The following is an 11,170-nucleotide window of genomic DNA, read 5'->3' on the forward strand; positions in this document are numbered from 1 at the left end:
AGTGCACACAGTCTTGTTACAGAGCCCAGGTAACACAGTGGCTACTCAGCAGAATTTTACGGCTGCCCGTATAATTCGCCTGAAGGTCAGTCAGTAGCTCAACAGATTGACATGTTCTGGCCGGGGAAATTACTTATTAGTTTGAACAACCGAAGCACTGTATACTTCAGTAAGAACTGCAGTACTTCTTGAAAGAAGCCAAAGTCTAATAAAAAGTCATATCAATTCGAGGTAAAGAAACAACGTCGTATCATACAGAGTACACGGTCATGATCAGTTCTGAGCAAAACATGTGGCGTGCCTGCCTGTGAATCTCGTACATTACATACTCCATATAATACAGAGTAAATGGGAGCTCGGAGCTCGAGTATCATCAAAGACATCATGTTATGTTCGTGTTTCGAACATTATCGCATGATCAACACAGACAACAGTAGAATGCCTGCAATGAATACGTCAGTGACTCTGCATGATTTTCGCCTAGGGCATGCCAAGCAATCAAGCAGAATGCAATGGTGACAATTCGGATTCACCCGAAGACATCATCTCCCCCATGCACTGGCCTACGTCACAATGTGTGAAGTGGCGGGGTGATGCAGACGTCACCAACTAGCACCAAATCCAGCTGGACATTCCGGGTCGAACGCTTCCTGCTTGACCCTGACACCCTCCACACTGCCTGGCGCTGGAGGATGCTCGCTGACCTGCTCTTGCTTGAAGGCAGAATGCGACGGCGATGAGTTTCCATTCTGAGGGGTCCCGTGTCCTCCAAAAGCTGCAGCTGGACCCTGGTGGAATGGTGTCGGCATGAGCGATGGTGAATGACCTCGGCCACGCCCACGCCCTAGTCCAGGAGGTCCATGTGGACGAGGAGGTCTCATCATCCCAGGGGGCCCACCGGCATGAGGGGGTGGTCCCATTGCAGGAGGGCCATGCGGGGGAGGAGGTCCCATATCCTGATAACCAGGGGGAGGAGGAAGAAGATGAGGAGGAGGAGGGGGAGGAAAGCCCATGCCAAATGGGGGAGGCGGCCCCATTCCTGGAAAGCCTGGTGGAGGAGGTGGCCCCATTCCGTGAAAGTCACGAGGGGGAGGTGGCCCAAAGGGAGGAGGCCCATGGGGAGGTCCCATTCCAGGTGGACCGAATGGTGGCGGTGGAAATCCAGGAGGACCATCAAACGGCGGGCCAAAGCCATGGTGTGGAAATGGGGGTCCATGGCCATACTGCTGGCTTCGTTTGTCAGCTCCTCCTCTTCCTCTACCTCTGCCACGTCCTTTGCCACCGCCTCTGCCACCAGTTCGTGATGCACCACGGCCTCTCGATGCCCGCTTGGGGCCTGAAGCTACGTCCCCTCCTCGCACATCTGAGTAGAACAAAGCAGAGCGCACACAGGAGAACAGCTGTCTGTGGATGCCTAGTAGGGCAGTACAGCACCATCAAAACCACCAACAGCACAAAACTTGTAGATGGGCAACAGATATCACCCGGAGTCTAGATGCATTTCTGTAAACTGCCTAATGTTTGCGACGTATTAGTGTTTGCTAATTTTGTGAGAAGAGCATAACGCAAAATTATTTTAAACCATCGTGAAATCAAACTTTAACAGTGGGTGTATATGTGTGGCCACAGTGCTCCGCGAACCGTTGCCATCATAAACTCGCTGGTTCTGAGATATCGCAAACATTTAGTGACGCAAACATTGGGCGGTGTACAGTATTTAAAGGGGAAGTTAAGGCAAAAATTAAAATTTCACCAGTTGTAGTCTTCGGGGTGCTGAGTCGAATGGTCGTGGTCCGAGGAAGCTGAGACGCTCCCTTCCTACTTGAATCCCAATCGAACTCGCGCACTTCCACCGAAACTGGGTGACTGCGCCCTACGAGATGGGGATTTGTATGCAAAATGTCACTAAAAGCGCCATTTCGTTCTTATAAAAGCACAGATGACCGCCATTGGCCCATATGTTGTAGTCTTTTGGACGCTGAGTCGACTGGTTTTGGTCCGAAAAGGCTGCGATGCAGCGTTCCGCCTTTATTCCCAATCGAACATGGTTGAACAAGCGGTCACGTGCTCCTGCGTACGCCAGTCACCTGGTCACCGTGCCTGCAGGGTACAATTACTTACTAGCCTGTTTGACCTTTTTTGGGTGCAGTCCTGTCACTCGAGTTGAACCTTGGTGTGAAAGTTGTCGCCTGCTGGCGTGGTGACCAGGTGATTTGGGCACCCAGGAGCACGTGACCGCTTGTTCAAGCAAGTTCGATTGGGAATAAAGGAGGAACGCTGCATCGCAGCCTTTTCGGACCAAAACCAGTCGACTCAGCGTCCAAAAGACTACAACATATGGGCCAATCGCGGTCATCCGTGCTTTTATAAGAACGAAATGGCGCTTTTAGTGACATTTTGCATACAAATCCCCATCTAGTAGGGCGCAGTCACCCAGTTTCGGTGGAAGTGCGCGAGTTCGATTGGGATTCAAGTAGGAAGGGAGCGTCTCAGCTTTCTCGGACCAAGACCATTCGACTCAGCACCCCGAAGACTACAACTGGTGAAATTTTAATTTTTGCCTTAACTTCCCCTTTAAAAGAGTACATAACCAAGAGTGTGCACCTCGACGATCCCCCAGCCCACGGCAGAATTTTGTTTATTGACATAAGTCTTTGGCGGCTGTTGCGCTCACTGATGCCATCATGCGTAGCCAGAGATCAAAGTACAAAGAATTAGTACACCACAGCTACGGTAGTCAAAGCAGAACAACGGACAATTGATCAATGTGTCCTGAACCTGATGAACTCTCTCCAGATCTACAAAACCAGTGCGGGAAAGCATACGCACGTGATCATAACTAGTTACTGTACTTCTGCCTAAGAATGATCCAATAAAATCATTCCGCCGTGAACCCATCACAACTCGAGATAGGAATTGCACACTCTTGGTTATGTACTCTCTTTAAAATGATAGCAATAGGAGTCCATAACTCCCAAAATGTGCAACTCCACATGAACCTCTGCCTCGGTTTGTTTCAACAAATTGACAAAATGACGCCATATTCCATGACGTAATCCACTTGACTGTACACAAAATTGCATTGCATGCTGTCGACCTCACATCGCGTATATACACCTGGTAAGTGGTAAGTTGGTAACATCACATACATGATGTAAGTCTGAAAACGAGTCGTGGCAGCGACCCATCAAGAGTTCCACACTCTTGGTTGTTATGTTCTCGTGCTCACAAATATTGAGGTGACTTTTCGGCAGGGTCAACAAATTCACGCCTGTGCAATAAAAGAGTTTAGCAAATGCAAAGTACAAGTACCGTAAACTCCCGCCAGAGCGCCCCTCCCTGACTTCTTGTCAGGGAAGTGATTGATCGTATCCTCGTATGACTCTGTGATGCCGCACTGTCCTGCAGACGAGTGCTTGATCCGGTTGGAAATGTACGTAACAATGCCCATCCTCTTGACCAGGGATCGCACAAAACCCTGAGTTTTGATGGGTCTGTACGACTCCTGGCTCTTGACCTTTGGTCAGTGTACGAGATGCACGAACAGTTTTCGTAGGGTGAGTACTTTTTCATGTAGTGCTGAATACGGTAAGTAGGACTCGCCCATCCGCCCCTCTCCACCTGGACCTACTCGAAGGGTGGTGGAGGTAGGGGCGCTCTGGCGGGATTTTACAGTGCAATAATAATGTGCTTGACTGCTTGTATGGACTCGGTACCGTCAGTATCGTGCAATGTTATCGCATGAGCTGATTGTTTAGTAACTGGTGGTGTTAGTGGACATTATAGCGTAACTTGTAGTTCTTTGGTCCTTTTTCTTTTCCATATATTGACTGCTTGTACTTTGCTTTTGTAATATTAGAGTTGTAATGGTGGCTACAGCAAACAACTAACCGGTTTGGGGAGTATCCCCATTGTCTTCTTCATCATCCTCGTCACCGCCATTCTCGCCGGCCTCATGCCTGCACAGGCAACACCAATGGTGAAACCACAACACGAGAATGTGATAAGCCACAACAAGGAACATTGGAAGGGAACGGTAATATTTTTGGGAATACATGTACTTCGAAGTAGTTGTTTGCTCATGAGTTCATACTCCCCAAATGACTGAGCAAACTTCTTTAAACATGGCCATAATGTCTTCTCAAACAGACAATTCAGGGTATCTTGTCCGACAACGTTCAAGTTACTTCGAAGTAAATTTACATAACGAAATATCATGTCAAGCCTAGTGCACTGGCAAAAAAATGACTTGGCACAATGAACATGGCAGGGAAATTCCTGGTCCACGTGACAGAACAAGGAGGACAAGAGTATCGGGCAGTGCTTACCTCTTGCGCTTATTCTTGGATTTGGAATCCCGCTCCTGGTCATCATCTGAGTAGTCGGCCATCTTGAACACAAATACAGCACAATAACAATTAGCTTCTGCAAAGCAAGTCTAGAGCTGTCTCAACTGTCTCGGAGTCCACGCTCATACAGTGTACACACTAAAATGAGCCAGGCATTCCTGCAAATGGGTGTGCAGGAAGTCACACCACTTACGATCAGAATACTAGCCAGCCTCTGGGCAGGTTGCAAAGCTTACCTCGGCAGGTACCTCCGCATCATCTTTCCAGGATGCATCCGATCCCTTTTCACTGTACAGTGCAACATTTGAAGGTAAACGGACAATTCCGGGTTATGATTTGCTGGCATACAGTGCCGCTGCCACAGTTGGTCCTAGCACCAGCATCAGCACCACCAGCACCACCAACAGCATCAATGGCACAGATAAACAAGATAGGATATCATGTTTCGTATGGCCAGGACTCTTCAACATGACCAAATGCTGCAGCAGCATCACAAACAAATTTCATGAAGATGTCATTGTAGTTTGAACACAGGCGAGTTTCTAGCCATATCCCCTATAGTGCACCACACCATACTGTCAACAGGTATCCAGCTTACTTCATAAGGTTAGTCAACTGGGCCGGAAACACAGGATTGGTGCAGGGTTCATACGCAGCATAAAATACTTCAGCGTCCAACACCAGTCCCAGTCCGCTGGCTTCATCCACAGAGTTGAATTCGATGGTGTAGGATGGCTCCAGTACACGGCCAATAGGCTCACATACCTGTACCAAGGCCATCCGCGCACACACACACACACGCACGCACGCACACACACACACAAATACAACAAATGTGAGAAAGATACATACGAGAACAGGTTTGGCGTGTCAGACCCATTTCCCCAGAAGAGCCTCTGGCGCTGCAGTCTACTAGTAGCAAGAGTACATAACCCCCCAGAGTGTGCAACGTCGATCCAGCTCGGTGTAGGGTCTTGGTCGAGCGGAATCGGATCTTCTGATGTCATGCGCACACTTCACACCAGCGCAAGGCCGGTCTCGAGGCAGGGCACCATTGTTTTTGATCCAAGAGTACCCGCGACTCCCCGGGTTCCCCTCAGATGTGTACGGTATTATGACGCAAAGATCCGATTCCGCTCGACCAAGACCCTATGCAGAGCTGGATCAGGCGTTGCACACTCTGGGGGGTTATGTACTCTTGCTAGTAGATGGCACACTTCCAGTAAGGGCCATCTGACATTGTCCCGCTGCTGAGAAATATGCAAGGGGCTTACACCAAACATACAGTGCTAAGAATATAATGAGTATATTGTGTGGGTAAAGTCACGCTACCTGTAAACTACAACCAACAATGAAGGCTATTAAAAAACAGTATACAGACAGAGGCTCAGTAAGCTCATGTTCAATCAACCTTGGGATAAAACCCCTCTTAGATGCACGTAGTGAACAGGTACACATGTACCAGAATTCCAACACAACAGGACGTATATTTAATTTCTGTACACTCTGCGGAATTAGACGAGTAGTTTGCTCACACTGTCCACCACATGTAAGCGCCGGCAACTAAACTTACTGCTCCAACGACAGCACGTTCCTTGTTGAAAAGTACTGTACCTGTGTTAAGCACTAAGTTGTTTTTCTCCGACTTTACCACAGCTGGAAATAGACAACACAAAATTGGATAGAATAACCCTACAACTTAGTACAGCTCGTGCAACGTAGCAGTATGTGCTAACCCACTATTACACTCGTGCAACGTAGCAGTATGTGCTAACCCACTATTACCCTCGTGCAACGTAGCAGTATGTGCTAACCCACTATTACACTCGTGCAACGTAGCAGTATGTGCTAACCCACTATTACCCTCGTGCAACGTAGCAGTATGTGCTAACCCACTATTACACTCGTGCAACGTAGCAGTATGTGCTAACCCACTATTACCCTCGTGCAACGTAGCAGTATGTGCTAACCCACTATTACCCTCGTGCAACGTAGCAGTATGTACTAACCCACTATTACCCTCGTGCAACGTAGCAGTATGTGCTAACCCACTATTACCCTCGTGCAACGTAGCAGTATGTGCTAACCCACTACTACCCTCGTGCAACGTAGCAGTATGTGCTAACCCACTATTACACTCGTGTAACGTAGCAGTATGTGCTAACCCACTATTACCCTCGTGCAACGTAGCAGTATGTGCTAACCCACTATTACCCTCGTGCAACGTAGCAGTATGTGCTAACCCACTATTACCCTAAAGTACCGTTGGCCGGCCGCTCTCTAATTTCTGCCCCTGTCGAATTTTTGCCTGTGAAGTACGGTGGTGAACCGACGCTTGCACCGCTGTACGCAATACGTGCCAGTACAGGATGAACATGTGCACAGTCCAGCACGCCAAGTCTGATCTTCCGCGTTGCTGTGCATCATACTGCACTTGACAGCCTTGATCTAATTCCCGCCCCCTGCCGAATACCCAGCTGGGAAATGACACAGCGTGTGGGGGGGGGGGGGAGATCAACGGTACTTTACGGTAGCCACACACGACCAAGGGCTGGTGCAGTTAGCAACTACAATGTACTATCCAAGAACCTGCAGTCCACAAGTACAGAACGCCGAAACGCCTGGTCACACTGAATTCAAGGGGCAACATCAGTATCTGTTTATTTTGTTTTCCCCACCCGTAGCACCGTAGCAGTGGAGCACAGGATGGTTGACAGCTGGGTGTTGTCCAAACCTATGCCCATGAGAACCATGACGATTGACAAGTTGTGTTGCATGCGCTAATTTGGCTAGAGATGCAAAACAGCTGGTACTGAAGTACATCAAGTTCAAGTTGAGGATATGTTCGCCTGCTTATTCACAGACGGCGCTGACGCTTAATTAACACATACCGACTCCTTCCTCCGGTAAGATGAAAGAAACTACTCCGACCAAGGCTAAAACCGCATCAGCACTCAGCTCCACTGTTGGAAGCTCAACAATACGCTGCAGAAGGAAAAAACCCACACACAATGTACTCGTAAGCTGAAACAATCACCCAGGCGTTGCATTGATTTTAGTCCCTTGCACAGAGCCGGTTATCTATGTTTAATACCACCATGCAAAACCAGAAATTCAGATAACCTGATTCACTGTTAGGGGTTAGTGTTGGCTTACTCTGTGGGTCAAAGGTGATGCTGGATTGGATGCCGCATTAGTGTCATCTTCTGCCTCCTCGGCCTTTATCTCAGAAAGCAGGGGTTTCTTTTCCGCTTCTCCCTCGTCAGATGAGCTGAAAAATAAGCAGGACAAGATAAATCCATCATTCCGAAGCAATAAACAAACTGCAATTTTTTTGATCTGCTGTGGCGTGTGCTGGCGCATGCGCATGTGTGTGTGTACGCGTACGTGGGTGTGTGCCTGCGCGCCATACCCCGAGTAGCAGGGAGAAAGTGCTCCCCTCATGCGCAGGGGAAGCAGTCAACGTCTCGTCATCAGCGTACAGTGCACATTGTTAGCTAGGCCATTCGCTAATTCGCTAATTCTACCTATCTATTATCGACTGAGAAAGATGCCTATTCAGGACAATAGAGGCCGAGTCAAAGAACAAAGCGAAGCCGAGGTCTTTTACGAGGCCTGTATCTCCCCATATTACACAACATACTGCGCTGATGAGTTCACAAAGAACGAAACAGCATGCTGTCCGCAGATTGAGTACAAGACTAAGTATCTGTTTGTCTGTCTGTCCGTCTGCCTGTGTTTCTGTCGCTGTTTCTCCTTTTGGATCATGATTAGTGTGAGCTAAACTACAAATACCTCTGAGCTAGTTAGATACGTGAGTGCATGCCCAGGACATAACAGTGCCAAACTTACCCTCCAGATAGCTTCAAGTCATCACCGTCCTTATCATCCTCGGAACTACTGTCCGATGAGCTGCTGTCACTTTCGCTATCACTGCTGCTGCTGCTGCTGCTGCCATCATCACTACTGTCTGAAGAACTGTCATCCGATCCAGAGTTCTCTTCTACCTGGGGAACAAATCAAATATGTGTAGACAGCATGTAGAGACTTGCTGCCAAATGTCAAGTCAAATTGTAAAGCAAAAGCAAGCTTCTTAGTTCGTAAAAGAAAGCTAGTTCAGATTCTAGTCAAAAATACAAATCTTCAAAACTGTACCACAAGCTCACATACGCTATTTCCAATGTGAGGTGGGTTCGTGTTCAAAAACGAACACACATACACACACACACACACGCACGCGCGCGTGCACTCAGCCTTCTTCGGACACACAAAAGACCATGCAACTGTGGTGTGTGGGTCTGTGCGCGGCGCGCTGCCTTCATTACCTTCAAAGCAGTGAACCCCTTGATAGGTGACAAGCCTCTGGGTCATCCTAATAAAGATAATAATAATTATTATTATTACCGTATTATCCCCAATAAATGGCTTGCTTTAAAAACTTTTCCAAGGTGGTCAGGCCTGTAATAGTATAGGAGACTGTAACTAGTATTGGAGACCTGTACTTTTGTCGTGACCCGAAGTTTGAAGGCGGACCACTCGGCAGCTGGTGAAGACGTGCCGGCAATTTGAATCATGACAATGCGGCAGCTGGTGATAGGTGGTCAACGCGCTCTCAAGTCGCGCCAGCATTAGAATCTTGGTAACCTTTTGGAATCATACGATACACTGTACCTCACCCCTTGGTTGTTGTTGTTGTTGTTGTTGTTGTATACTTGGCGCTTCACTTATAGCTTAGCGGTCGCCGTGAGTTCCCTCGGGAATGGAGACGATAATTTACTTTTCTTTTTTTGCACTTGTAGTATTGCTACAAGTGCAACAATCTCTCCTCCTCTTCTCCCCCATGCGCTCTCACTGCCGACACATGGCTACCCTCAGAGGCTTGTCAGAGAAGGTGATACTGGTACTTCAGTAGGCGAAACAGCTGTCAGAAGGAATATTATCAGTAACAATACTTGAAGTACCCGTAACCCCTTCGTTGTCTATTGGTGTGTGTGTGTGTGTGTAAGGGCTACCGAGCGGCGAGGGTAGCCATGTGTCGGCAGTGAGAGCGCATGGAGAAGAGGAGAAGAGCTTGTTGCACTTGAAGCAATGAAAACAATAAAAGAAGCAGTGAGGCCTGAAGAATTAGGGTCGTTACGATGACTGAAAAAAGAGCAAGATTGAAATTCAGAAACGTTTCATGTCATCACATTACGTAACGTCAGCTGCCGTAATTGTGTTTATTGTTAGTACAGAAACCTCCAAAAGGACTATTATATAATTACACGCTTACAATTCTCACACAGGAATGGTGCAACCAAGTCCTTCTTTGCTGTTTCTCAGAGTTTCGTGTTTGAATAGCGCTCATCAGACAGCTGCACAATTGCTGTGTGAGAATTGTATTACATGTACTGGCTCTGTCCATTGTAATACATGTACCGGCTCTGTCCAGTGGACATCGAGCACTATACGCAGCCTGAGGATCTTAGACGCCTGTCTAATGACACACTTATAAAAGAGGAAATATTCTCTAATGAATCCCATGCTTTCTGCATTGGTATAACCTTGATGTGCTGGTAGTTTTCAGCAATGTTTTCAGCAATGTTCAAAGTCAAACTACGAACACCTCTCACTCATCGCGGCCTTTCCTGCAACGTTAGGCCCATATTCATGTGAAAAGGTTCGTAATTGATGGTACACGGAGACTACACCATGATGGTCCACGGAATCTACACCATGATGGTCCACGGAGTCTACACCATGATGGTCCACGGAGTCTACACCATGATGAGCCCTGAGTTGCCCAGCAAGCAGGTTGGCAGCCTAACCAAACCAACACAGACTTTAGAACAGGGAACAGTTGAAATTAACTAATTCAAGCCAACCTTTATAATCGGAGTGTCAGCTGGCTCTTCATTAGGCGCCAGGTCCGTTTGGCTGCCGTTATCAACAGCATCGCAGCTCTCTGCCACCTTCTCGGCTGACTTTGCCTCTGTTGGTGTATCCATGATCACTTTTCGATGGATATTTGCACAAGTCTTGTTATTTCCATTTTTAAATATTATAAATTTTTCAATTATTTCAATCCACGGCACGGCACACACATGGTCATTTTCACGATGCGTGCGACACGTGCATGATCTTGATTTTCCCTGTGCAGTGAACCCGTGGCAACTCGGCCCGTGGTCACGTGGTTGTGGTTAAAGTCCTCCTGCTCAGCTGGAGGTACCATCCTTCTGAGATAAGACTGAAGCCATACTCAGATACTGGCATACATGTAGCTCAGCGGCAGCTCATGCACATGCTCAGCAAGGTGACGGAAAAGCCAATAACCTTCACAGAGCCTGGCACTGGAGGATGCTCGCTGATCTGCTCTTGCTTGAAGGCAGGAGTGTATCCTGTTGTGACGCCGATGAGTTTCCACTCGGACTCTGAGCGCCGGGATCTGGTGTCACCGAAGGCTGTAGCTACCGCCGCCGCAGTGGACCCTGATATCATGTGTTGTCGGTTAGGCATGATGAGCGATGGTGCCGGAATAACTTTGGCCACGCCCATCATGCAGCCTTATTCCAGGAGGACCACACACAGCTGAGGGCTCGACGAAGACGATGGGCTGGCAGGAGCAGGTCACCGACGTGTGCCAGTGGACCGCCGGTGTGTGTGTGCGTGTGTGTGTGTGCCACGTGCAAGTGTATCGTAGTGTCTTTGATGTCCGGATATCACATTTTTTGGGCCACCCATTTGACACCTCTTTTTCTCAATGCCACGGATGTCCAGAATGAGACAATCATTAGGGGTTACAGCCGCTTGACTAACTTAACGGTTAGTTTCCCAAACTTGGC

At 48.1% G+C, this 11,170-nt stretch overlaps 1 protein-coding gene across 1 annotated transcript; it reads right to left on the reverse strand.

Annotated features, from left to right (window-relative positions):
* Nucleotides 1-112: 112 nt before the first annotated feature.
* On the reverse strand, nucleotides 113-10,396 carry LOC135804780 (H/ACA ribonucleoprotein complex non-core subunit NAF1-like). Its single transcript, XM_065318736.1, has 10 exons — nucleotides 10,214-10,396; nucleotides 8,202-8,356; nucleotides 7,506-7,620; nucleotides 7,241-7,334; nucleotides 5,923-6,005; nucleotides 4,948-5,114; nucleotides 4,586-4,637; nucleotides 4,329-4,390; nucleotides 3,892-3,959; nucleotides 113-1,363 (listed from the first exon to the last, which is right to left on the reverse strand). The coding sequence occupies exons 1-10, from the start codon at nucleotides 10,334-10,336 to the stop codon at nucleotides 603-605; spliced, it is 1,680 nt and encodes a 559-aa protein (XP_065174808.1). The 5' UTR covers nucleotides 10,337-10,396; the 3' UTR covers nucleotides 113-602.
* Nucleotides 10,397-11,170: the final 774 nt, after the last annotated feature.

This window comes from Sycon ciliatum, chromosome 1, assembly GCF_964019385.1.
Source record: "Sycon ciliatum chromosome 1, ocSycCili1.1, whole genome shotgun sequence".
Taxonomy (NCBI): domain Eukaryota; kingdom Metazoa; phylum Porifera; class Calcarea; order Leucosolenida; family Sycettidae; genus Sycon; species Sycon ciliatum.

Bases quoted from the DNA above. Each gene is read 5' to 3' on its own strand.
- LOC135804780 (XM_065318736.1), bottom strand. From the start codon at position 10,336: ATGGATACACCAACAGAGGCAAAGTCAGCCGAGAAGGTGGCAGAGAGC. The intron at 7,621-8,201 runs GTAAGTTTGGCA...CTTATTTTTCAG, and splicing joins GACTTGAAGCTATCTGGAGG to CTCATCTGACGAGGGAGAAG. The intron at 1,364-3,891 runs GTTAGTTGTTTG...TGTTCTACTCAG, and splicing joins TGGGGATACTCCCCAAACCG to ATGTGCGAGGAGGGGACGTA.